Source organism: Tachyglossus aculeatus, chromosome 3 (assembly GCF_015852505.1).
Source record: "Tachyglossus aculeatus isolate mTacAcu1 chromosome 3, mTacAcu1.pri, whole genome shotgun sequence".
NCBI classification, from domain to species: Eukaryota; Metazoa; Chordata; class Mammalia; order Monotremata; family Tachyglossidae; genus Tachyglossus; species Tachyglossus aculeatus.
The window spans coordinates 578,144-606,091 of NC_052068.1; the positions used below are offsets into that span (position 1 = coordinate 578,144).

Sequence of the window (27,948 nt, forward strand, 5' to 3'; positions counted from 1 at the left end):
ATCCCCTGGCCCCCTCCTACCTCCCCTCCCTTCTGTCCTTGTCCAGCCCAGCCCGCACCCTCCGCTCCTCCGCCGCTCACCTCCTCACCGTTAGGCCTCGTTCTCGCCTGTCCCGCCATCGACCCCCGGCCCACGTCATCCCCCGGGCCCGGAATGCCCTCCCTCTGCCCACCCGCCAAGCTCGCTCTCTTCCTCCCTTCAAGGCCCTGCTGAGAGCTCACCTCCTCCAGGAGGCCTTCCCAGACTGAGCCCCTTCCTTCCTCTCCCCCTCGTCCCCCTCTCCATCCCCCCATCTTACCTCCTTCCCTTCCCCACAGCACCTGTATATATGTATATATGGTTGTACATATTCATTACTCTATTTATTTATTTATTTATTTTACTTGTACATATCTATCCCATTTATTTTATTTTGTTAGTATGTTTGGTTTTGTTCTCTGTCTCCCCCTTTTAGACTGTGAGCCCACTGTTGGGCAGGGACTGTCTCTATATGTTGCCGATTTGTACTTCCCAAGTGCTTAGTACAGTGCTCTGCACATAGTAAGCGCTCAATAAATACGATTGATGATGATGATGATGATCTCGGCTCCAAGGGCCCAGTCGGAACAGACGGCCCTGGATCCGCCAGCAGCCCGGCCTCGGGCCGCCCCACAACCCTTCTCTCCGTCTTGTGACACGGCTCAAGAGCACCCGGGGCACCTGAGGCACCCAACTCCTAGAACTGCCAAAAGGGGAAGCCCGGTGAAACCGGGTCCACTGGGCCTAAGGTGTTCGGGGGAATAATAATAATAATGGCATTTATTAAGCGCTTACTATGTGCAAAGCACTGTTCTAAGTGCTGGGGAGGTGACAATAATAATAATGATAATAATGGCATTTACTAAGCACTTACTATATGGAAAGCACTGTTCTAAGCGCTGGGGAGGTTAACAAGGTGATCGGGTTGTCCCACGGGGGGCTCACAGTCTTAATCCTCATTTTACAGATGAGGTCACTGAGGCCCAGAAAACTGAAGCGACTTGCCCAAAGTCACCCAGCTGACAACTGGCGGAGCCGGGATTCGAACCCATGTCCCCTGACTCCAAAGCCCATGCTCTTTCCACTGAGCCACGCTGCTTCCAGGTTACAATAATAATAATAATGGCATTTATTAAGCGCTTACTATGTGCCAAGCACTGTTCTAAGCACTCGGGAGGTTACAATAATAATAATAATGGCATTTATTAAGCGCTCACTATGTGCCAAGAACTGTTCTAAGCACTCGGGAGGTTACAATAATAATAATAATGGCATTTGTTCAGCGCTTACTATGTGCAAAGCACTGTTCTAAGTGCTGAGGAGGTTACAAGGTGATCAGGTTGTCCCACGGGGGGCTCACAATCCCAATCCCCATTTTACAGATGAGGTAACTGAGGCCCAGAGAAGTGAAGTGACTTGCCCGAAGTCACACAGCTGACAACTGGCAGGGCAGAGAATGCATCCTGAAACTGGGCATCCTGAAAAGGTGGAAGGGGAACAGTGCGTTCCGTAACGGTGATCCCGCAACGGTGTGGATGGGAGTTAGAGCATCCCAAAATGGCGGGTCACTGGCATTCGTTCATTCATTCAATCAACCGTATTTATTGAGCGCTTACTGTGTGCAGAGCACTGGACTAAGCGCTTGGGAAGTCCAAGTTGGCAACATATAGAGACGGTCCCTACCCAACGGTGGGCTCACAGTCTGGAAGGGGGCTCACACTGGCAGCAACAGGACTGAAAAATCTCACACACACACACACACACACACACTCTCACTCTCTCTCTCTCATTCACCTATATTTACGTGGGCAAACAGAAAATAGAGAAGAGGCATCATAGGCTGTCAGACGCACAGAAACAATGCAGAGGAAATGAGTTTGGGAAGGAATCCAATTCGGCCAAATTCTGTTTAAAAAGGGTCTCCATTTATTGTCCTCTGGCTCCTGGGGAGGGGAGGAACGGGAAAGATTGCCCCACAGAGAAAAGGTGAAAGAGGGAACGGACCAGAATGAGAGGGGTGTCGTCGTCCTCGTCCTCCTCCTCCTCCTCCTCTTCGTTATTCAGGGCCAGGGTGCTTGGCGGCGGCTTGCTTGTTAATTCACCCTCTGAAAGATAAAAACGATACATTAATATTGGGAAGCTGCCAACGCTGATGGACAGGGACACGCTGGTCACGAGCTCAGGGGGAACCGCCACAAGCTTTGTGCCAGACAGAGCCCAGATAAGCCAGTCTTTTAGACAACTTGTACTTCCCAAGCGCTTAGTACAGTGCTCTGCACACAGTAAGCGCTCACTAAATACGATTGATGATGATGTTGGTGATGATAAGCTAGAGAGCAGACCGAGTCCTAATAATGATAATAGTAACAGTAATAATATTAGTCCATAATAACAGTGGCATTTGCTATTACTATTTGCTAAGCACTAGGTACGACGCCGGCACACTGGATCCAGCCCCTATCCCACATGAGGTTCACAGTCTAAGTAGGAGGGAGAATGGGTACTGAATCAACTGTCTTTTTGCAGATGGGGAAACTGAGGCCCAGAGCAGGGAAGTGACTTGCCCGAGATCACCCAGCAGAACCAGTGGCGGAACTGGGATTCGAACCCAGGTCCCCCGATTCCCGGGCCCATTCCACCAGCCTACGCGGCTTTGGTGGAAGTCAGAGGGTGGCGGGGCCTTGTCGGTTGGAGACGATGAGGCCCGGGGCGCTCCTGGGCCCGTCGGGCCACCCTGGATGCGTGTGGACCACCGACGGCCTCCGCAGATGGCACCCAAGGGGATGCGTTTGGGAGTGTCCTCTCGGTCTGGCCCGGCCCCCGAGGGTCTTTTAGACTGTGAGCCCGTTGTTGGGTAGGGACCGTCTCTATATGTTGCCAACTTGGACTTCCCAAGCGCTTAGTACAGTGCTCTGCACACAGTAAGTGCTCAATAAATACGATTGATTGAGGGCCACCAAGCCGACCCGATCCACTGGAGCCCACGCCTGGCCCAGCCCAGCTCGGCTCCCTTGGGCCGGCAAGTCAACGCGATCCACAGGAGCCCAACCCCGGGCTGGGGGCCTGGAGGAGCGGCCTAGGGGATTCATTCATTCATTCTATCGTATTTATTGAGCGCTTACCGTGTGCAGAGCACTGGACTAAGCGCTTGGGAAGGACAAGCTGGCAACATAACAACTTGGGGGATCCCTGCCCCCAATTGCCGCTCCGGCCCCCTTCGGCACTAGCCCACCTAGCCAGCCCCGGGGGCCCCCCTCCTGCTGGGAATTTACATATTTATTACTCTATTTATTATTTATTTTACTTGTACATATCTATTCTATTTATTTTATTTGGTTAATATGTTTGGTTTTGTTCTCTGTCCGCCCCCCCCCCTTCTAGACTGTGAGCCCGCTGTTGGGTAGGGACCGTCTCTATATGTTGCCAACTTGGACTTCCCAAGCGCTTAGTCCAGTGCTCTGCACCCAGTAAGCGCTCAATAAATACGATTGATTGATTGATTGGGAATTCCCACAGCCAGAGTGGAAGGTCCTCGAGGGCGGGCACCGTGTCTCCTAGCTCCTGGGGACGCTCCCCGACAGCCTGGTGGGGTGGCACGGATCCGCTCACCTTCCACGCCTCAGAGAGGCTCCATGCGGGAGTCGGTGGGAGCTGGGCGGGGGCTCCCCACGGCTATAATAATACTAATAATTGGCATTTGTTAAGCGCTTACTATGTGCAAAGCACTGTTCTAAGCGCTGGGGAGGATACAGGGTGATCAGGTTGTCCCACGTGGGGCTCACAGTCTTAATCCCCATTTTACAAATGAGGTAACTGAGGCCCAGAGAAGTGAAGTGACTTGCCCAAGATCACACAGCAGACATGTGGCAGAGCGGGATTCGAACCCATGACCTCTGACACCAAAGCCTGGGCTCTTTCCACTGAGCCACGCTGCTTCTCTAAAAGCGTAGCGGAGCCCCAGGATGGCCACCCTCCCGGGCCGAGCATGTTTTCCTCGTTTTGGAAGCGACCCTGGCGACCCTTGGGCAACTTCTCTGAGCCTCAGTGACCTCTTCTGTAAAATGGGGATTAAGACTGTGAGCCCCACGCGGGACAACCTGATCACCTTGTATCCCCCCCAGCGCTTAGAACAGTGCTTTGCACACAGTAAACGCTTACCAAATGCCATCATTATTATTATTTCCTCGTTTGAAAAACGACCCCGGAAACTTGGCCACCTCAACACTCGGCCTATCTGGTCCAGTGGATGCGATGGGTGGCCAAGAGCCAGATCCGGCACGGCCACGGAGACCGATTCAGAGGACGCGGGCACCGGGCAGATGCCAGAAAACCTCACAGTCAATTCACTCATCCATTCATTCAATCACATTTATTATTTATTTATTATTTATTGTTATTATTTATTTATTATCAATCACATAATCCCAGACTGAGCCCCTTCCTTCCTCTCCCCCTTGTCCCCCTTTCCATCCCCCCATCTTACCTCCTTCCCTTCCCCACAGCACCTGTATATATGTATAGATGTTTGTACAGATTTATTACTTTATTTATTTATGTACATATCTATTCTATTTATTTTATTTTGTTAGTATGTTTGGTTTTGTTCTCTGTCTCCCCCTTTTAGACTGTGAGCCCACTGTTGGGTAGGGACTGTCTCTAGATGTTGCCAACTTGCACTTCCCAAGCACTTAGTACAGTGCTCTGCACACAGTAAGCGCTCAATAAATACGATTGATTGATTGATTAAAGGACAGTGACACCTTTTTTTTTTTTACGGTATTTGTTAAGCGCTTACTTTGTGCTAGGCACCGTACTGAGTATCGCAGTAGATACTAGAGCATCGGGTTGGACACAGTCCCCGTCTCACGGGGGGCTCACAGTCTTCATCCCCATTTTACGGATGAAGGAGCTGGGGCGCAGAGAAGCGAAGTGACTTGCCCTAAGTCACACAGCAGACATGTGGCGGAGCTGGGATTCGAGCCCGGAGCACCCTGTCTGAGGATCGTTGGCCTCCCATTGAAAGCCGGAACCTCCAATCAATCAATCAATCGTATTTATTGAGCGCTTACTATGTGCAGAGCCCTGCTGCCAACTTCCCCTGCGGAAGCCCCGAGGCGTCCCCTCCCTCCCTCTGCCCTACCCCCTTCCCCTCCCCACAGCACTTGGATATACTTATACATATTTATTACTCTATTATTTGTGCATATTTACTTTATGAATACGTGTATACAGCTATAATTCTGTTTATTCTGATGGTATTGACACCTATCTCCTTGTTTTGTTGTCCGTCTCCCCCTTTTAGACTTTGAGCCCGTCGTTGGGTGGGGACAGTCTCTATATGTTGCCGGTTTGTACTTTCCAATCAATCAATCAATCAATCGTATTTATTGAGCGCTTACTGTGTGCAGAGCACTGTACTAAGCGCTTGGGAAGTCCAAGTTGGCAACGTATATCATCATCATCATCAATCGTATTTATTGAACGCTTACTATGTGCACAGCACTGTACTAAGCACTTGGGAAGTACAAATTGGCAACATATAGAGACAGTCCCTACCCAACAGTGGGCTCACAGTCTAGAAGAGCCCCTTCCAAGCGCTTAGTACAGTGCTCTGCACACAGTAAGCGCTCAATAAATACGACTGAATGAATGAATGAGGCGACTGAGCCATGGGAGAGCGATGGGAGTGGCCTGCCTCCGCTATCCACTAATAATAATAATGATGATGGCATTTATTAAGCACTTACTATATGCAAAGCACTGTTCTAAGCGCTGGGGAGTTTACAAGGTGATCAAGTTGGCCCATGGGGGGCTCACAATCTTAATCCCCATTTTACAGATGAGGTAACTGAGGCACAGAGAAGTTAAGTGGCTTGCCCACAGTCACACAGAGGACAATTAGTGGAGCCGGGATTCATTCATTCATTCATTCAATCGTATTTATTGAGTGCTTACTGTGTGCAGAGCACTGGACTAAGCGCTTGGGAAGTACAAGTTGGCAACATCTAGAGACGGTTCCTACCCAACAGCGGGCCCACAGTCTAGAAGGGGGAGACAGAGAACAAAACCAAACATATTAACCAAATAAAATAGAGTAAATATGTACAAATAAAATAGAGTAATAAATACATACAAACATATATATATATATATATATATATATATATATATATATATATATATATATAAGAAGTAGCGTGGCTCAGTGGAAAGAGCACGGGCTTTGGAGTCAGAGGTCGTGGGTTCGAAGCCCGGCTCTGCCACATGTCTGCTGTGTGATCTTGGGCAAGTTGCTTAACTTCTCGGAGCCTCAGTTACCTCATCCGTAAAATGGGGATGATGACTGTGAGCCCCACGCGGGACAACCTGATCACCCTGTATCCCCCCAGCGCTTAGAACAGTGCTTTGCACATAGTAAGTGCTTAACAAATGCTATTATTACTATTATTATTATTATTATATACAGGCACTGTGGGGAGGGGAAGGAGGTAAGGGGGGGTGGGAGGGGGAGGAAAATGGGAATTAAGACTGTGAGCCCCACATGGGTCAACCTGATCACCTTGTAACCTCCCCAGCGCTTAGAACAGTGCTCTGCACAGAGTAAACGCCTAATAAATGCCATCATTATGATTATTATTTTCTGGGCCTCAGTTATCTCATCTGCATCCTTTCCCTTCCCATCCCAATGCCCCATGTGCTCGGGAGGACCCCTCTGAGAACTCCTCAGGGGTCAGATCAAGCAAGTCTGATCCGGGTTTCCAATTAATCACTGGAGTTTATTTGGTGCTTACTGTGTGCAGAGTGCTGTGCCAAGCACTTGGGAGAGGACATTACGGTGTGGAAGCAGCGTGGCTCAGTAGAAAGAGCCTGGGCTTTGGAGTCAGAGGTCATGGGGCCAAATCCTGGCTCTGCCATCAGCTGTGTGACTTTGGGCAAGTCACTTAACTTCTCTGGGCCTCAGTTACCTCATCTGTCTCTCCCCACTTCAATCCATACTTAATAATAATAATAATAATAATAATGGCATTTATTAAGTGCTTACTATGTGCAAAGCACTGTTCTAAGCGCTGGGGAGTTTACAAGGTGACCAGGTTGTCCCACGGGGGGCTCACAGTCTTCATCCCCGTTTTACAGGGGAGGGAACTGAGGCCCAGAGAAGTGAAGTGACTTGCCCAAAGTCACCCAGCTGACAAGTCGCAGAGCCGGGATTTGAACCCATGACCTCTGACTCCAAAGCCCGGGCTCTTTCCACTGAGCCACGCTGCTTCCCCTACGTTACTGGCCACGTTACTTCACGCTGCTGCCCGGATTATCTTTGTCCAGAAACGCTGTGGGCATGTCACTCCCCTCCTCAAAAACCTCCAATGGCTACCGATCAATCTGCGCATCAGGCAGAAACTCCTCACCCTGGGCTTCAAGTTTCTCCATCCCCTCGCCCCCTCCTCCCTCACCTCCCTTCTGTCCTTCTCCAGCCCATCCCGCACCCTCCGCTCCTCCGCCGCTCACCTCCTCACCGGGCCTCGCTCTCGCCTGTCCCGCCATCGACCCCCGGCCCACGTCATCCCCCGGGCCCGGAATGCCCCCAATCCCTCTGCCCATCTGCCAAGCTCGCTCTCTTCCTCCCTTCAAGGCCCTGCTGAGAGCTCACCTCCTTCAGGAGGCCTTCCCACACTCAGCCCCCTCCTTCCTCTCCCCCTCCTCCCCCCCTCCATCCCCCCTGCCTTACCTCCTTCCCTTCCCCACAGCACCTGTATATATGTTTGTACGGATTTATTACTCCATTTATTGATTTATTTGACTTGTACATATTTATTCTATTTATTTTAGTCTGTTAATATGTGTTGTTTTGTTCTCTGTCTCCCCCTTCTAGACTGTGAGCCCGCTGTTGGGTAGGGACCATCTCTCTTTGTTGCACCTGTATATATGTTTGTATGGATTTATTACTCTATTTATTGATTTGACTTGTACATATTTATCCTATTTATTTTAGCCTGTTAATATGTGTTGTTTTGTTCTCTGTCTCCCGCTTCTAGACTGTGAGCCCACTGTTGGGTAGGGACTGTCTCTATATGTTGCACCTGTATATATGTTTGTATGGATTTATTACTCTATTTATTGATTTATTTGACTTGTACATATTTATTCTATTTATTTTAGTCTGTTAATATGTTTGGTTTTGTTCTCTGTCTCTCCCTTCTAGACTGTGAGCCCGCTGTTGGGTAGGGACCGTCTCTAGATGTTGCCAACTTGTACTTCCCAAGCGCTTAGTACAGTGCTCTGCACACCGTAAGCACTCAATAAATATGACTGATTGATTGCCAACTTGTCCTTCCCAAGCGCTTAGTACAGTGCTCTGCACACAGTAAGTGCTCAATAAATACGACAATGAATGAATGAGTTCATGTGGCGTGCTGTGTCTGGGGGGAGGCTCAATAAATGCTACTACCACTAGAGAACAGTGCTTTGCACATAGTAAGTGCTTAATAAATGCCATTACTATTATAGAGTTGGGTCTAGAACCCGCTACCCCGGCCCACACTCTTTCCGCCCGGCTGGAGCCCTTGGAGCCCCGGGCAGGGATGGCGTTGGTGGGGGTGGTTTGGACTGGTCCCCGGAGTCCTCCGGACTTCCCAAGCGCTTAGTACAGTGCTCTGCACACAGTAAGCGCTCAATAAATACGATTGAATGAATGAATGAATGAAAAAACCTCCCGGCCCCTCAGGTCTGTCCGCCATCTAGAAAGCAGCGTGGCTCAGTGGAAAGAGCCCGGGCTTTTGGAGTCAGAGGTCACGGGTTCAAATCTCGGCTCCGCCAATTGTCAGCTGGGTGATTTGGGGCAAGTCACTTCACTTCTCTGGGCCTCGGTTCCCTCATCTGTCAAATGGGGATGAAGACTGTGAGCCCCCCGTGGGACAACCTGATCCCCTCGTAACCTCCCCAGCGCTTAGAAAGGTGCTTTGCACATAGTAAGCGCTTAATAAATGCCATTATTATTATATTATTATTATTATTATTATTATTATTATTATTATTATCTAGCCCCACCTGAGCCAGCAGCTCTCTCCTCTCTTCCCCCCCAACACCTGCTGTCTTCGCTTCTCCAGAGCCGTCCCTCACCCCGGACTCTCCGGTTGGTTGCCCCGGCTTCGAACTCCTTCCTCCCCACACCTCCGACAGACCCCCAGCTCTCCCCGCAACCACAGCCCTCCGGAAATCCCACATCTTCCAGTAAGCTTTTCCTAATTCATTAATAATAATAATGATGACGGCATTTATTAAGCGCTTACTATGTGCAAGACTGTGAGCCAACTGTTGGGTGGGGACTGTCTCTATATGTTGCCAACTTGTACTTCCCAAGCGCTTAGTACAGTGCTCTACACACAGTAAGTGCTCAATAAATACGATTGATTGATTGATTGATTGCAAGGCACTGTTCTAAGTGCTGGGGAGGTTACAAGGTGATCAGGTTGTCCCACGGGGGGCTCACAGTCTTAATCCCCATTTTACAGATGACGGAACTGAGGCCCAGAGAAGTGAAGTGACTTGCCCAAGTCACACAGCTGACAATTGGCGGAGCCGGGATTTGAACCCATGACCTCTGACTCCAAAGCCCGGGCTCTTTCCACTGAGCCACGCTGCTTCTCATTCCCAGCCTCCCATCAGTCACCTCTAGCCCTTGATGACTTTTTGATACCCATCCCATACCCACTGAGAAGCAGCGTGGCTCAGTGGAAAGAGCCCGGGCTTTGGAGTCAGAGGTCATGGGTTCAAATCCTGGCTCCCCCAACTGTCAGCTGGGTGACTTGGGGCAAGTCACTTCACTTCTCTGGGCCTCAGTTCCCTCATCTGGAAAATGGGGATTAAGACTGTGAGCCCCCCGTGGGACAACCTGATCACTCTGAAACCTCCCCGGAGCTCAGAACGGTGCTTTGCACACAGTAAGCGCTTAATAAACGCCATCATCATTATAATATTATTATTATCCTCAGCATTTACTTTTTCTCAACGCTACTTCTGACCCCTCTAACGGCCAATAGGCTTCCGCCTGTGCCCCGCTGGAGTGGAAGCTCCTTGTAGGCGGGAAAGGCGTCACTTCCTTAAGCTCTACTTCCCAAGAGCCTGTCTCTATATGTTGCCAACTTGTACTTCCCAAGCGCTTAGTGCAGTGCTCCGCACACAGTAAGCGCTCAATAAATACGATTGATTGATTGATTGTACAGGGCCCGGCCCCCAGCTGTCGTCATCAGCTTTTTCTGTCCTGCCTGAGGGGCTACCCGCGGGCAGGAGTGACTCTTCCCAGCTTCCCGGAGCGGCTGGGAATCCCTGCCCCTTTTAGACTGTGAGCCCACTGTTGGGTAGGGACCGTCTCTATATGTTGCCAACTTGGACTTCCCAAGCGCTTAGTACAGTGCTCTGCACGCAGTAAGCGCTCAATAAAAACGATTGATGATGATGATGGGCCCGGGGTCAAGCCCCGGGAGCAAAGGTGAAGGTCCAAAGGCAGCCTCTTCCAAGGGCCACCCTGGACCGAGGGAGCAGAAAGGGGCCCGGGCTGGGCCTGGTCCAGCAGACCCGGATGCTCCCGGCTTCTCCCGCCGCCGCCGCAATTCCTCTTCCACCCTGGACTCTGGTTCCTACAACTCCCACGCCTTCTGGCCTCTCCTCGGGGCGCCCTGGGCACCTCCCGCGGACGGATCGACACCCCGACGCAGCCGTCCACCATTTCACGGCCTCCGCCTCGTCCCGGCGCGGCGCTGGGGGAATTCTACTTCCGTGTGAACTCCGAGCGGAAGAGTCGGGAGCTAAGCAGCTCCGTGTTTTTCCCAGCCAACTGCTGCCGGGGGGGGCGCGGAAGGAATATCGCCAACTGCTCTCCGCAACCCCCTCCAGCCGGATCCCCCCAAGGGACCCTCGTCGACGGGGTTCCCGGGGAACTTCCAATTAACACCTAGGAAAACGGAAACATCCGACTGGCACAGACGCCACAGGGAGACGCCGCGGATTCATTTATCCAGGACTGGCTCCCGGCGGAGTCAACTCCAAAATCTGGTACACGTTCACTCTCTGATGACCCGGCTCCGCCACATGCCTGCTGTGTGAACTTGGGCAGTCACTTCACTTCTCTGAGCCTCAGTGACCTCATCTGTAAAATGGGGATGAAGACCGTGAGCCCCACGTGGGACAACCTGATCACCTTGTATCCCCCCAGCGCTTAGAACAGTGCTTTGCACATAGTAAGCGCTCAATAAATACGATTGAATGAATGAATGAATGAAGAGAAGATGAGCCAGGGATCAGTCGGCACCGCCATTAGCCTGACGATGAAAATCATTCCGGTCAAACAACTGCATTTACCGAGCTCTTACTGAGTGCCCAGCACGGTACTAAGTGCTTGAGAAAGAACTGACAGAGCAAGCGGACATGATCAATCAATCAATCGTATTTATTGAGCGCTTACTGTGTGCCGAGCACTGTACTAAGCGCTAGGGAAGTACAAGTTGGTAACATATAGAGACGGTCCCTACCCAACAGTGGGCTCACAGTCTAAACGGGGGAGACAGAGAACAAAACCAAAACCAAACATACTAACAAAATAAAATAAACAGAATAGATACATATAAGTATACTAACAAAATAAAATAAATAGAGTAGATATGTACAAGTACATACGTACATGATCCGTGCCCTTGGGGAACTTATGATCTAGCAGGAGAGGCAGACACTTAAATTAACGACAGGTAAGGGAGCGTAAAGATACGGACATAAGCACAGTTGGGGATGTATAAGTGCTCAATAAATACGATTGATTGATTGAGAAGAAGAATGAGAACCCAAGGGCAGGGGTGCTGAAGAGCCAGTGGGGAGGAGGTGGAGAAGAGCGGGAGGCGATGAGAGACAGTAATCAGGGAGGGCCTCCTGGAAGAGCTGTAAGTAGTTAGGGGAGAGAGACAGACAGACAGAGAGCACGAGTACCCATTGATTGAAGGCACTAAAGCCAACGGTGAGGCAACCACTGGAGGATTCTGAGGAGTGGGGAGATGTGCGCAGATCTATATTTTGGGGCAATGATTCGGGAAGCAGAATGAAGTATTAGGGAAGGGAGAGGCTGGTGGCCACCGAAGAGTCTGATGCAGTAGTCAAGGCTACTTGGACTAACGAGGTGGCAGTTTGGATGGAGAGGACGGTCTGGAGATGTTACGAAGAAAGAACTGGCAGGATATGGTGAATGGAGGGGAGGAGAGAAAGAGAGGGAGGGAGAAAATAATAATAATAATAATAATGGTATTTGTTAAGCGCTTACTATGTGCAGAGCACCATTCTAAGCGTTTAGTACAATGCTCTATTTATTTTATTTTGTTAGTATGGTTTTGTTCTCTGTCTCCCCCTTTTAGACTGCGAGCCCACTGTTGGGTAGGGACTGTCTCTATATGTTGCCAACTTGTACTTCCCAAGCGCTTAGTACCGTGCTCTGCACACAGTAAGCGCTCAATAAATACGACTGATTGATTGATTGGGGAGGTTACAAGGTGATCAGGTTGTCCCGCGGGGGGCTCACAGTTTCAATCCCCATTTTACGGATGAGGTAGCTGAGGCACAGAGAAGTTAAAGACAGACGGGCTGGGGGGTCGCGGGCCTAAGGGACAGGGAAGACGGTGGTTGTGAGCAAGTTAGAAAGAGAGGATTGGGGAGGGAAGATGAGACCAATCGAATCAGCTTATCTTAAAGATGAATGGACAAAGCTGGAAAAATTCAACTCAAGTTTCTCTCATCGCGGTTACCAGCTGCTATAGCCAAAATTATTTTCATAAATAAAAGCAGAAGCACAGTCATCTGAACGATGCCACAATCACACGAGCCTGGAGGAAAATATCTACAACCGTCATTCGCCAATCTACTTCATCTTCTCTGAAGACGACCGTGAGGGGGACGCTAAGCAGAATGGCCAAGTTGAGAATGTCGTCCCGTCCTGACGGGATGCCTCCCCGAAGCCCGATCCATCGGGAAAACAAACCACCTACCCCGACCACCACCACCGCCGCCAACTTGGGGCCTGGCACCAAGGCCACCTCTGGGAGGCCTCAGTTTTCTCTGCCTTAAAGGTACCCGCGGCCTAGAAAAGGAGTCGTACGGCCCGCTCCACCAGTCACCGTCACGACTTATAAAAGCGCAGCGTCGATCGAAACGGAACCGCGTCGGGTGGTCGTGTCCGGGGCTGGACGCGGGCACCTACCGGGTAAGGAGGCCGAAAACTCTATCCCTTCCGTCGACCTGACGTGGCATCGTCTCGGGCAACTCTGGCTACCGACGGGGGCTCGCCTTGTGAAAAGGTTACGGCTCCGGCAGCCCGGGGGGGTTTCTTTCCCGGGCTAGAGACCGCACCGAGACCCTGGCAGAGCGGGCAGCTGCCGGCGCTGGCAAGCTTGGCACCGTTCCGCTCTGACTCCTCCGACGCAGATGCCGGGGCCCGGCTTCCGCCCACACACCCACGAGGCGTGGCGAAGACTGAATTTGGGCCCGCGGGCGCTCGGCGGCTCCCAGGGTGCCGGGAGCGGGGCCTTTTCCCGTTCCGTGGGCAACGGGGAACAGGGGCGCGGGAGTCGCTCCTCCGCTCGCCCGTGGTCCAAGTGGAGTTTGGGGGGGCCTGAGGGGAAACACGAAGGGATGGGATGGCTGGGCAATAAGATGCCCGTCCCTGGGCACAGAGGAGGGGCTCCTGCTCGCTCTGGCAGGACCTGCCGGTTCAGGCGGCATTGGCTGGCACCCGGGCACCCACACACTCAGCGGGCAGGGGTACGGAGGCCCTGCTAGGGAGGCTCGGGCTCCCGCGCGCGGGCGGCCCCGTAGGTACCCGGGCAGATGTGGGCCCAGGGGGCGGCCCCCTTGGGGAAACCGAGAGGCCGGACTCTCCCCCGGCCGGCCGGCCGCCCGCCGTGGTGCCCGGATCGGCCCTCGGTTGGGGAGCCCTGGGGGCAGGGGCAGGGGCAGGGCGGGCCTAAGGCCCTGCGCTCGGCCGCTGGGGTGCGGAGGGACGGGACGGGGACAAACAATCGGCCAGAGACACAGAGACACCAGAGACTGGCCTGGACAGAGACACCCGGACCCCAGGCACTGCCCTGGACACACACCGGGGGTGGGGGTGGGGGGGCAGAAACCGCCCAGGACGGACAGGGGGAACCAGAAACCGCCCCGGACAGAGATAGGGGACACCAGAGACTTTACCGGACAGAGACAGGGAGACAGCAGAGACCACCCCGGAGAGAGACAGGGAGACACCAGAGACTGCCCCAGAGAGAGACAGGGAGACACCAGAGACCGCCCCAGAGAGAGACGGAGACAGCAGAGACCGCCCCAGACAGAGACAGAAGGGCCCTAGAAACTGAACCAGAGAGACACAGGGGGGACCAGAAACCGCCCCGGACAGAGACAGGGCGACACCAGAGACCGCCTCAGAGAGAGATAGAAGGGCCCCAGAAACCGTTCTGGATGGAGACAGGGAGTACCAGAAACCGCCCCGGACAGACAGAGGGACACCAGTGACTTTCCCAGACAGAGACAGGGAGACACCAGAGACTGCCGCAGAGAGAGACCACCCCGGACAGAGACAGTGGGGCCCTAGAAACTGACCCGGAGAGACATGGGGGGCCCAGAAACCACCCCGGACAGAGACAGAGAGACACCAGAGACTTCTCCCGACAGGGACAGGGGGGCACCAGAGACCACCCTAGAGAGAGATAGAGGGGCCCCAGAAAGAGCCCAGGACGGAGACAGAGAGTACCAGAAACCGCCCCGGACAGAGACAGAGGGACACCAGAGAATTCTCCGGACACAGTCAGGGAGACACCAGAGACCGCCCCAGAGAGAGGCGGGGAGACAGCAGAGACCGCCCCGGACAGAGACAGAGGGACACTAGAGACTTCCCCGGACAGAGACAGGGAGACACCAGAGACTGCCGCAGAGAGAGACAGGGGGACAGCAGCGTGGCTCAGTGGAAAGAGTCCGGGCATTGGAGTCGGAGGTCATGGGTTCAAACCCCGGCTCCGCCAACTGTCAGCTGTGTGACTTGGGGCAAGTCACTTCACTTCTCTGGGCCTCAGTTCCCTCATCTGTCAAATGGGGATGAAGACTGTGAGCCACCCGTGGGACAACCTGATCACCTTGTAACCTCCCCAGTGCTTAGAACAGTGCTTTGCACATAGTAAGCACTTAATAAGTGCCATTATTCATTCATTCAATCGTATTTATTGAGCACTTACTGCGTGCAGAGCACTGGACTAAGCGCTTGGGAAGTCCAAGTCGGCAACATCTAGGGACGATCCCTACCTAACAGCGGGCTCACAGTCTAGAAGGGGGAGACAGGCAACAAAACAACACATATTAACAAAGTACAATAAATAGAATATGTACAAGTAAAATAAATCAATAAATATTATTATTATTATTATTACAGCAGGGGCCGCTCAGGACAGGGACAGAGGAAACTGACCCGAAGAGACACGGGGTTGGGATGGGGGGAGACCAGAAACCGCCCCGGACAGAAACAGAGGAGCCCTAGACACAGCACCTGTATATATGTATATATGTTTGTACGTATTTATTACTCTATTTATTTATTTTACTTGTACCTATCTATTCTATTTATTTTACTTTGTTAGTATGTTTGGTTTTGTTGTCTGTCTCCCCCTTTTAGACTGTGAGCCCACCGTTGGGTAGGGACCGTCTCTCTATGTTGCCAACTTGGACTTCCCAAGCGCTTAGTACAGTGCTCTGCACACAGTAAGCGCTCAATACGATTGATTGATTGATTGATAGACACTGACTCGGAGGGAGACGGGGGGGAGACGAGGGGGGGGGGGGCGGCGGGGGGCCAGAAACCGCCCCGGACAGAGACAGAGTTCGAGACACTGACTCATCTTCGTCAATCGTATTTATTGAGCGCTTACTATGTGCAGAGCACTGGACTAAGCCCTTGGGAAGTGCAAATTGGCAACATCTAGAGACGGTCCCTACCCAACAGTGGGCTCACAGTCTAAAAGGGGGAGACAGAGAACAAAACCAAACAAACAAAATAAAGTAAATAGAACAGATATGTACAAATAAAATAAATAAATAAATAGAGTAAAAAAATGACTCGGGGGGGGCGGGGTGGGGGGACCAGAAACCGCCTCGGACAGAGACAGAGGAGCCCGAGACACTGATCCGGAGGGAGACGGGAGTCGGGGGGGGACCAGAAACCGCCCCGGACGGAGACAGAGGAGCCCTAGACACTGACCCGGAGGGAGACGGGGGGGCGCCCAGAAACCGCCCCGGACAGAGGAGCCTTAGACACTGACTCGCAGAGAGATGGGGGGGGGGGGGGGGGACCAGAAACCGCTCCGGACAGAGACAGAGGAGTCCTACACACTGATTCGGAGGGAGACGGGGGGGCGCCCAGAAACCGCCCCGGACAGAGGAGCCCTAGACACTGACCCGGAGGGAAATGGGGGCGGGGGGGGGAACCAGAAACCGCCCCGGACAGAGACAGAGGAGTCCTAGACACTGATTCGGAGGGAGACGGGGGGGCGCCCAGAAACCGCCCCGGACAGAGGAGCCCTAGACACTGACCCGGAGGGAAATGGGGGCGGGGGGGGGAACCAGAAACCGCCCCGGACAGAGACAGAGGAGCCCTAGACAGTGATTCGGAGGGAGACGGGGGGGCGCCCAGAAACCGCCCCGGACAGAGACAGAGGAGCCCTAGACACTGACCCGGAGGGAAATGGGGGGGCGCCCAGAAACCGCCCCGGACAGAGGAGCCTTAGACACTGACTCGCAGAGAGATTGGGGGGGGGGGGGGGGGGGGGGGACCAGAAACCGCTCCGGACAGAGACAGAGGAGTCCTAGACACTGACCCGGAGGGAGACAGGGGGGGCGCCCAGAAACCGCCCCGGACAGAGACGGAGGAGCCCTAGACACTGACCCGGAGGGAGACGGGGGGGGGGGGGGACGACCAGAAACCGCCCTGGACAGAGACAGAGGAGTCCTAGACACTAATTCGGAGGGAGACGGGGGGGCGCCCAGAAACCGCCCCGGACAGAGGAGCCCTAGACACTGACCCGGAGGGAAATGGGGGCGGGGGGGGAACCAGAAACCGCCCCGGACAGAGACAGAGGAGTCCTAGACACTGATTCGGAGGGAGACGGGGGGGCGCCCAGAAACCGCCCCGGACGGAGACAGAGGAGCCCTAGACACTGACCCGGAGGGAGACGGGGGGGGGCGCCCAGAAACCGCCCCGGACAGAGGAGCCCTAGACACTGACTCGCAGAGAGATGGGGGGGGGGGGGACCAGAAACCGCCCCGGACGGAGACAGAGGAGCCCGAGACACTGACCCGGAGGGAGACGGGGGGGCGCCCAGAAACCGCCCCGGACAGAGGAGCCCTAGACACTGACTCGCAGAGAGATGGGGGGGGGGGGGAGAACACCAGAAACCGCCCCGGACAGAGACAGAGGAGCCCGAGACACTGACCCGGAGGGAGACGGGGGGGCGCCTAGAAACCGCCCCAGACAGAGGAGCCCTAGACACTGACTCGCAGAGAGATGGGGGGGGGGGACGGGGGGGGGACCAGAAACCGCCCCGGACAGAGACAGAAGAGCCCGAGACACTGACCCGGAGGGAGACGGGGGGGCGCCTAGAAACCGCCCCGGACAGAGGAGCCCTAGACACTGACTCGCAGAGAGATGGGCGGGGGGGGGGGGGAGAACACCAGAAACCGCCCCGGACAGAGACAGAGGAGCCCGAGACACTGACCCGGAGGGAGACGGGGGGGGCGCCTAGAAACCGCCCCGGACAGAGACAGAGGAGCCCTAGACACTGACCCGGAGGGAAATGGGGGGGCGCCCAGAAACCGCCCCGGACAGAGAAGCCCTAGACACTGACTCGCAGAGAGATGGGGGGGGGAGGGGGGGGGGACCAGAAACCGCCCCGGACAGAGACAGAGGAGTCCTAGACACTGATTCGGAGGGAGACGGGGGGGGCGCCCAGAAACCGCCCCGGACAGAGACAGGGGGGCCAGCGGAGACCGGCCGGACCTACGGGACGGTCTGAGGGCGCCTGCCCGGGCCCACTCTGCTGTGATCCGGTGTGATCCGGTCCGGTCCGGTCCCATCCCACCCCGCCGGGCCCGGGCCGCTCACCCGCCGCCGGCCCGCCGGGAGGCTCCGCAACACGGACACACGTGGGGGGGGGGGGGGGGTGGGGCGGGGCCTGGCGCGCGCGCGTGCGTGCGTGCCGGCGCGCGTGCGTGCGTGCCGGCGCGCGTGCGTGCGTGCCGGCGCGCGTGCGTGCGTGCCGGCGCGCGTGCGTGCGTGCCGGCGCGCGTGCGTGCGTCCTGGGGTGCTTCTCCCCGCCCCTTTCCGTGTAGCCTGTGAGCAGGGACGGTCTGTCTTTGTTGCTGAATTCTCCTCCTCCAGGAGGCCTTCCCAGGCTGAGCCCCCTCTGCCTCTCAATCAATCGGATTTATTGAGCGCCTACTGCGTGCAGAGCACTGGGCTAAGCAATCAATCAATCGTTATTTATTGAGCGCTTACAGCGTGCAGAGCAATCGTATTTATTGAGCGCTTACTGCGTGCAGAGCACTGTGCTAAGCAATCAATCAATCGTTATTTATTGAGCGCTTACTGTGTGCAGAGCACTGTACTAAGCAATCAATCAATCGTTATTTATTGAGCGCTTACTGTGCAGAGCACTACTAAGCAATCAATCGTATGTATTGAGCGCTTACTGCGTGCAGAGCACTGTACTATGGAATCAATCAATCAATCGTATTTATTGAGCACTTACTGCGTGCAGAGCACTGGACTAAGCAATCAGTCGTATTTACTGAGCGCTTACTGCGTGCAGAGCACTGTACTAAGCAATCAATCAATCAATCGTATTTATTGAGCGCTTACTGCGTGCAGAGCACTGTACTAAGCAATCAATCAATCGTATTTATTGAGCGCTTACCGTGTGCAGAGCACTGTACTAAGCGCTTGGGAAATACAAGTTGGCAACATAGAGAGACGGTCCCTACCCAACAGTGGGCTCACAGTCTGGAAGGGGGAGACAGAGAACAAAACCAAACATATTAACAAAATAAAATAAATAGAATAGATATGTACAAGTAAAATAAATAAATAGAGTATTAAATCCGTACAGACATATATACATATATATAGGTGCTGTGGGGAAGGGAAGGAGGTAAGGCGGGGGGGATGTAGAGGGGGATGAGGGGGAGAGGAAGGAGGAGGAAGTTGGCAACATCTAGAGACGGTCCCTAACAAAAGCGGGTTCACAGTCTAGAATGGGGAGACAGACAGCAAAACAACACATATTAACAAAATAAATAGAATAGTAAATAGGGCAAGTAAAATAGAGTAATAAATATGTACAAACATATACATATATACATACACAAGTGCTGTGGGGAGGTGAAGGAGGTAAGGCGGGTGGGATGGGGAGGGGGAGGAGGGAATGAATATACATGTTTGTACAGATTTATTACTCTATTTTAATTGTACATAATTACTATTCTATTTATTTTGTTAATGATGTGCACCCAGCTTTAATTCTACTTGTTCTGACGACTTTGACACCTGTCCACATGTTTTGTTTTGTTGTCTGTCTTCCCCTTCTAGACTGTGCACCCACTGTTGGGTAGGGACCGTCTCTATATGTTGCTGACTTGTACTTCCCCAGTGCTTAGTACAGTGCTCTGCACACAGTAAGCACTCAATAAATACAATTGAATGAATGAATTAAGCACTTACTATGTGCAAAGCACTGTTCTAAGCGCTGGGGACTTTACAAGGCGATCAGGTTGGCCCAGATGGGGCTCACAGTCTTCATCCCCATTTGACAGATGAGGGAACTGATGAGTGCACAGCACTTCTCTGTGCCTCAGTTCCCTCATCTGGAAAATGGGGATGAAGACTGTGAGCCCCATCTGGGCCAACCTGATTACCCTGTATCTCCTTCAGTGCTTAGAACAGTGCTTGGTACCAAGTAAGCGCTTAACAAATACCATCATCATTATTATCATTAGGCAATGCCTCCGGGAATGTCTTACCTTCAAGTTTATCCTTTCCTGCCTTAACTCAGCCCTCTCCTCTGCCAGACAAAACTATTTCTCCTCCCTTATTGACACCCATACCCATCACCCCCGCCAGCTCTTCCGTACATTCAACTCCCTTCTCAGGCCCCCGGTTCCTCCCCCTCCTCCTTCCCTCACCCCCAACGATCTGGCCTTCTACTTCATTGACAAAATCCATCAGGTCCGACCTCCCCAAAGTCACTTCTCCCCCTTCTCCAACCCCCCGGCTCTCGACCCTCTCTGCTACTCTCCCATCCTTCCCAGCAGTCTCCTCAGAGGAGCTCTCCTCCCTCCTCTCATGTGCTACTCTGGCCACCTGTGCTTCTGACCCCATTCCCTCTCATCTCATGAAATCTCTCGCTCTGTCCCTTCTCCCCTCCTTAACTTCCATCTTCAACCGCTCACTCTCCACTGGTTCCTTCCCCTCTGCCTTCAAACATGCCCACATCTCTCCCATCCTAAAAAAACCCTCTCTTGACCCCACCTCACCTTCTAGTTATCGCCCCATCTCCCTCCTACCATTCCTTTCCAAACTCCTTGAACAAGTCGTCTACACACGCTGCCTCAAATTCCTCAACACCAACTCTCTCCTCGACCCCCTCCAGTCTGGCTTCCGTCCCCTACATTCCATGGAAACTGCCCTCTCAAAGGTCACCAATGACCTCCTGCTTGCCAAATCCAATGGCTCCTACTCTATCCTAATCCTCCTCGACCTCTCAGCTGCCTTCGACACTGTGGACCACCCGCTTCTCCTCAACACGCTATCCAACCTTGGCTTCACAGACTCCGTCCTCTCCTGGTTCTCCTCTTATCTCTCCGGTCGTTCATTCTCAGTCTCTTTTGCGGGCTCCTCCACTCCCTCCCATCCCCTTACTGTGGATTTTCCCCAAGGTTTAGTTCTCGGTCCCCTTCTGTTCTCGATCTACACTCACTCCCTTGGTGACCTCATTCGCTCCCACGGCTTCAACTATCATCTCTACGCTGATGACACCCAGATCTCCATCTCTGCCCCTGCTCTCTCCCCCTCCCTCCAGGCTCGCATCTCCTCCTGCCTTCAGGACATCTCCATCTGGATGTCTGCCCGCCACCTAAAACTCAACATGTCCAAGACTGAACTCCTTGTCTTCCCTCCCAAACCCTGCCCTCTCCCTGACTTTCCCATCACTGTTGACGGCACTACCATCCTTCCCGTCTCCCAAGCCCGCAACCTCGGTGTCATCCTCAACTCCGCTCTCTCGTTCACCCCTCACATCCAATCCGTCGCCAAAGCCTGCAGGTCTCACCTCCGCAACATCACCAAGATCCGCCCTTTCCTCTCCATCCCAACCGCTACCCTTCTCGTTCAAGCTCTCATCCTATCCCGTCTGGACTACTGCATCAGCCTTCTCTCCGATCTCCCATCCTCGTGTCTCTCCCCACTTCAATCCATACTTCATGCCGCTGCCCGGATTGTCTTTGTCCAGAAACGCTCTGGGCATGTTACTCCCCTCCTCAAAAATCTCCAGTGGCTACCAATCAATCTGCGCATCAGGCAGAAACTCCTCCCCCTGGGCTTCCAGGCTGTCCATCCCCTGGCCCCCTGCTACCTCCCCTCCCTTCTGTCCTTCTCCAGCCCAGCCCGCACCCTCCGCTCCTCTGCCGCTGATCTCCTCACCGTTAGGCCTCGTTCTCACCCGTCCCGCCGTCGACCCCGGCCCACGTCCTCCCCCGGGCCCGGAATGCCCTCCCTCTGCCCGTCTGCCAAGCTCGCTCTCTTCCTCCCTTCAAGGCCCTACTGAGAGCTCACCTCCTCCAGGAGGCCTTCCCACACTGAGCCCCCTCCCTCCTCTCCCCCTCATCCCCCTCTCCATCCCCCTGTCTTACTTCCTTCCCTTCCCCACAGCACCTGTATCTATGTATATATGTTTGTACATATTTATTACCCTATTTATTTATTTATTTTACTTGTACATATCTATTCTATTGATTTTATTTTGTTAATATGTTTGGTTTTGTTCTCTGTCTCCCCCTTCTAGACTGTGAGCCCACTGTTGGGTAGGGACTGTCTCTATATGTTGCCAACTTGTACTTCCCAAGCGCTTAGTACAGTGCTCTGCACACAGATTGATTGATTGATTGATTACCTCTTCGTATCCAACAGACAATAACTCTCCCTGCCTTCAAAGACTTATTGAAAACACATCTCCTTCAAGAGGCCTTTCCTAAGCTTTCTTTTCCTTATCTTCCACTTACTTCAGAGTCGCTCTGACTTGTTCCCTTCATGCATCCCTCCTCCCAGCCCCACAGCACTTACGTGTCGAGCCATAATTTATTTATGTTAATGTCTTGTCTCCCCCTCTAGACTGCTGCTCATTGTGGGCAGGGAATGTGTTGGTTATACTGTACTCTCCCAAGCACTTAGTACAGTGCTCTGCACACACTGAGCACTCAGTAAATGACCGATTGCTTCCACAGTCTTTGAAAACAGGCCCGGCCAGAGAACAGCAGGGTCGGACATAGGCGCCCAAAACTACGAAACGCGTAGTTTAGAGGGGCTGGTTTTGCCTACGCTTCTCAGAAGCTACTGGGACATTCTGGGAGGAGACCGGTTGCTGGTTACTTAGCCGATAGAGGGTGGTCCCCACCCCTGGTGTACTTCCCAAGCGCTTAGTACAGTGCTCTGCACACAGTAAGCGCTCAATAAATACGATTGATGATGATGATGGGGCAGGGCAAGGTCTCCTCGGGGACAGCTTGGAGAGGAAGTTCAGTTTTTAGCTTCCTGTGCTGTGTGCGTCTGCTCATTCATTCATTCATTTGTATTTATTGAGCGCTTACTGTGTGCACAGCACTGCACTAAGCGCTTGGAAAGTACCATACAGCAATAAAGAGAGACGATCCCCGCCCACAATGGGCTCACAGTCTAGAAGGGGCGAGACAGACGTCAATACAGGTAAACAGACATCAATTGCATCAATATGAATAAATAGAATTAAAGAGAGAGTCACATCATTAGAAAAATAAATAGAATAATAAAGATTGTACATATATACACGAGTGCTTTAGGGTGGAGAGGAAAGGAAGAGGAAAGGGGGGCTTAGTCAGGGAAGGCCTGATCAGCTTCTTGGTGGGACCGATCAGCAGAAGGGTCCCTTGTGGTAATCTATTTCTCTGTGCTTAAGCTCCAGCTGGGGTGAAAGGCATGCCAAGGTGAGCTCATTTGGTAACTTTTAGCCCTACTGAGAGCTCACCTCCTCCAGGAGGCCTTCCCAGACTGAGCCCCCTCCTTCCTCTCCCTCTCCTCCCCCTCCCCATTCCCCCCGCCTTACCTCCTTCCCCTCCCCACAGCACCTCTATATATGTTTGTGCGTATTTATTACTCTATTTTATTTGTACATTTTATTCTATTTATTTTATTTTGTTAATACGTTTTGGTTTTTTTGTCCGTCTCCCCCTTCTAGACTATGATCCCGCTGTTGGGTAGGGACCGTCTCTATGTGTTGCCAACTTGTACTTCCCAAGCGCTTAGTCCAGTGCTCTGCACACAGTAAGCGCTCAATAAATACGATTGAGTGAATGAATGAATGAATGAATTAATTAATCCTTTCCAAGCCGCTTTCCCCAAGCAAAGCCTTCAGGTGGCCATGAAGGCACGCGGTAACCAGGCCATCAAGTTTGCCATTCGCAGCTTGAAACTTCAGTGTCTTTTAAGGTCATTCTGTCAAACTCAGCTCTTTGATTTTTCTGTCGCTATAACTTCCAATACGTAATATCAATTATATATCAGCTTTAGGAATCTAGTTCGGCGGGGCTATCCCTTGGGTAATAATTAATAATAATAATTGCGATATTTGTTAGGAGCTTACTACGTGCCAGGCACTGCACTAAGCGCCGGGATGGATATAAGCAAATCAGGTTGGACACGATCCCGGTCCCACATGCGGCTCACGGCCTTAATCCCCATGTAACAGATGAGGTAACTGAGGCACAGAGAAGTGAAGGGTTCTTGCCCAAGTTCACACAACAGTCAAGTGACGGGGCCGGGATTAGCGTTTCTCATTGGGCCTCTTCCTTGGGTTGCTCTAAATACAAGATGGCAAACTTGGGTTCTTGTTGGACGCTATTCAGCTAAGCTGCCCCAGTCTTGTGAAGCAAAAGCTTTTATATCGCGTATGTCATTGAGGGTTGGGTAACTGCCAATTTGTCCCAAAAGGGATGTAGACTGAACCTCCTCAACTTACCTGGCTTTCCCCGTCTCTGACCCTTTCTTCCTCTTCCTGGTCCTCTGCTCTCTGGTGGGACACCTGAGTGCATTTGTGATCTGGAACATCTGTGTGACCTTGAGCAAGTCACTTCACTTCTCTGGACCTCAGTTCTCCTCCGAGAAGCAGCGTGGCTCAGTGGAAAGAGCCCGGGCTTTGGAGTCAGAGGTCGTGGGTTCGAATCCCAGCTCCGCCAATTGTCAGCTGTGTGACTTTGGCCGAGTCACTTCACTTCTCTGGACCTCAGTTCTCCTCCGAGAAGCAGCGTGGCTCAGTGGAAAGAGCCCGGGCTTTGGAGTCAGAGGTCATGGGTTCAAATCCTGGCTCCGCCAATTGTCAGCTGTGTGACTTTGGGCAAGTCACTTCACTTCTCTGGGCCTCAGTTACCTCATCTGTAAAATGGGGATTAAGACTGTGAGCCCCACATGGGACAACCTGACCACCTTGTATCCCCCCAGCGCTTAGAACAGTGCTTTGCACATAGTAAGCGCTTAACAAATACCATCATTATTATTATTATTATTATGTAGCCACACTCCCTGGCCTCAGGGAGCTGCCAATCCAGAAGGTGGGCGCAGCCGGGATTGGACCCCACGTCCTCCGACTCCCAAGCCCAGAATCTTTCCACTAAAATACCACAAATATTCATTATTGTGATGAGAAGCAGCATGGCTCAGTGGAAAGAGCCCGGGCTTTGGAGTCAGAGGTCATGGGTTCAAATCCCAGCTCCGCCGATTGTCAGCTGTGTGACTTTGGGCAAGTCACTTCACTTCTCTGGGCCTCAGTTCCCTCATCTGTAAAATGGGGATTAAGACTGTGAGCCCCAAGTGGGACAACCTGATCACCTTGTATCCCCCCAGTGCTTAGAACAGTGCTTTGCACATAGTAGGCGCTTAACAAATACCATCGTTATTATTATCTGTAGCATCTGAGACTGTGAGCCCCATGTGGGGCAGGGACAGTGTCCAACCCCATTTGTTTGTTTCCACCCCAGGGCTTAGTACAGTGCCTGACACATAGTAAGAGCTTAACAAATACCACGATTAATATTATTATTATTTCACGCTGGAAATGTGCCTATGGGCAAGAGGTAAGTTTGGGCTGATTTAGGCGCTGTGTTGTTTCCTTGTCCCCTTACTGGTCTTCGGGCGAGTCTGAACGCTCCGTCGCCGTGTGGATCTCGTCCCCTCCCCGCCTCACTTTGGGGCGCATCGCTGTCCCGGGGTCGTCCCTCACTTTGGGGCGCATCGCTGTCCCGGGGTCGTCCCTCAGGCTGGAGGAGCTGAGCCCCAGGAAAAATCCCCTTCTCTTGTCCACCAGTCTCTAGTGGGTGGGGGGAGAGGGACTCCTGGCTGGCCAGAGGCAAAGGAAGCGATTTGTAGTCGGCTTCTGCCCTCCCTACTTGCTTCTCCCCTTTCAGTTTTTGGGTTTAATTACCCTTCCCAAATAATCACCAACTACGGGGATTCCCGATCAGTTCTGACCTGCCCGAAACAGTCCCACGAAAAGCACGGTCCCACGATCGTTCAAGACTCACAACCTCTTTTATCCCCTTCCGCTTAATGAGCCTACGTTGACGCCATCACACAGAACTAATTCACTGGCTGCTGGAAAATGTCAGTGAAATTATTCACGAATTACACGGCTGAAAAAATCAAGGAGGAAAATAATTCCAGTTCAGATCCAATCAGGACAGCGGATCGTTCTAGAGCGTGGCTTGCTCCGGGTTGAGCTCGGAGAGGCTTGTGTTTTTACGATCCAGACCGTGCCCGGGGCCACCACCCTGCTCCCCGTGGACACCCGGATCGACCGGGAACGGAGCCGCTTTCCCATGCGGCTTTTCCTCCGCAGTTACCCGAGTCGGTCTGGGGAGGCTTCTCCCTTTCTTTGGAAAACCAAGGCCGTGACGCTGTTTCCAGAGCTCCCTCCAAAGAGGAACGTGGGGGTCGGCAGCTCTTCCAGAACTTCGAATCCTGCTAGAGAGAATTTAAATTGGGAAGAGGATTCCAGCAAAATGGGCAATTGGTGCTAGCCCTCGGCTAACAGTGATAATCTTATTAGCGACTGCGGCATTTATGTGCCAAGCACCACACTGAGCGCTGGGATAGAAATCTGATGCCTGTGCATCCGTTTTTTGGTATGAAAAACTGTGAATCCATTCTCAATCAAATCAATCATTCAATCAATCAATCAATCGTATTTATTGAGCGCTTACTGTGTGCAGAGCACTGGACTAAGCGCTTGGGAAGCACAAGTTGGCAACATATAGAGACAGTCCCTACCCAACAGTGGGCTCACAGTCTAAAAGGGGGAGACAGAAATCAAAACCAAACACACTAACAAAATGAAATAAATAGAATAGATATGTACAAGTAAAATAAATAGAGTAATAAATGTGTAAAAACATATATACATATATACAGGTGGAATTTACTGAGTGCACACTGTGTGCAGAACACTGTACTGAGCAGTTGGGAGAGTACAACAGTTGGTAGACACGTTCCCTGCCCGCAAGGTGAAGCAGCATGGCCTAGTGGAAAAAAACACAAGACTGGGAGTCAGAGGAGCTGGGTTCTAATCCCGACTCCACCATTTGTCTGCTGTGTGACCTTGGGCAAGTCGCTTAACTGTTCTGTGTCTCAGTTACCTCATCTGTAAGATGGTGGTTGATATGATGGCATGTATTAAGCGCTTACTACGTGCAAAGCACTGTTCTAAGCGCTGGGGAGGTTACAAGGTGGGCAGGTTGTCCCACAGGGGGCTCACAGTTTTAATCCCCATAATAATTAGAACAGTGCTGCGCACATAGTAAGCGCTTAATAAATGCCATTTAAAAAAAAATCCCCATTTTACAGGTAGGTCACTGAGGCACAGAGAAGTTAAGTGACTTGCCCAAAGTTACACAGCTGACAATTGGCGGGGCCGGGATTTGAACCCATGACCTCTGACTCCAAAGCCCGGGCTCTTTCCACTGAGCCACGCTGATGGAGACTGTGTGCCCCATGTGGGACACGGATTGTGTCTAACCTAATTAGCTTGTATCTACCTCAGCACTTAGTACAGTGCCTGGCACCTAGTAAGCGCTTAAAAAAAACCATGTTTCTAAAAAAAGGGAGTTGCCGATCAGATGTTTGTGAATGAACTTTGTAATTCTTCCCAACTTCTACTTCACCATTTTTTAGGTAGTCTCTCCTCTCTCATTATCATCATCATCATCAATCGTATTTATTGAGCGCTTACTGTGTGCAGAGCACTGTACTAAGCGCTTGGGAAGTACAAGTTGGCAACATATAGAGACAGTCCCTACCCAACAGTGGGCTCACAGTCTAAAAATGGTACTTTTGGTACTTACCCAATGGTACTTACTGAGCTCTTATTTTGGGCAGAGCACTGAACTAGGCACTAGGGAGAGTACAATACAACAGAGTTTGTAAACGCTTTCCCTGCCTACAATGAGCTTAGAATCTAGGGGGGGGATAGACATTAAAATAAATTACGGGTATCAATCAAAGGTATTTAGTGAGGATTTATTGTGTGCAGAGCTTGGGAGAGTCCCATGCCACATAGTTGGTTCCCTGCCCAC

At 52.3% G+C, this 27,948-nt stretch overlaps 1 protein-coding gene across 6 annotated transcripts in view; it reads right to left on the reverse strand.

Moving 5' to 3' along the window:
* Window positions 1–1,921: 1,921 nt before the first annotated feature.
* The window catches only part of EEF1AKMT2 (EEF1A lysine methyltransferase 2), a 51,582-nt gene continuing 25,555 nt past the window's right edge, over window positions 1,922–27,948 (reverse strand). For 3 of the 6 annotated variants that reach the window (XM_038744283.1, XM_038744279.1, XM_038744284.1), the window contains one exon: window positions 1,922–2,123. In XM_038744283.1, coding sequence (XP_038600211.1) covers window positions 1,945–2,123 — 179 coding nt within the window. In that variant the 3' untranslated portion in view covers window positions 1,922–1,944. Of the gene's footprint in view, window positions 2,124–25,718; window positions 26,342–27,948 lie in introns of those variants that run through there. The other 3 variants (XM_038744282.1, XM_038744280.1, XM_038744281.1) reach the window with 3 other exon arrangements.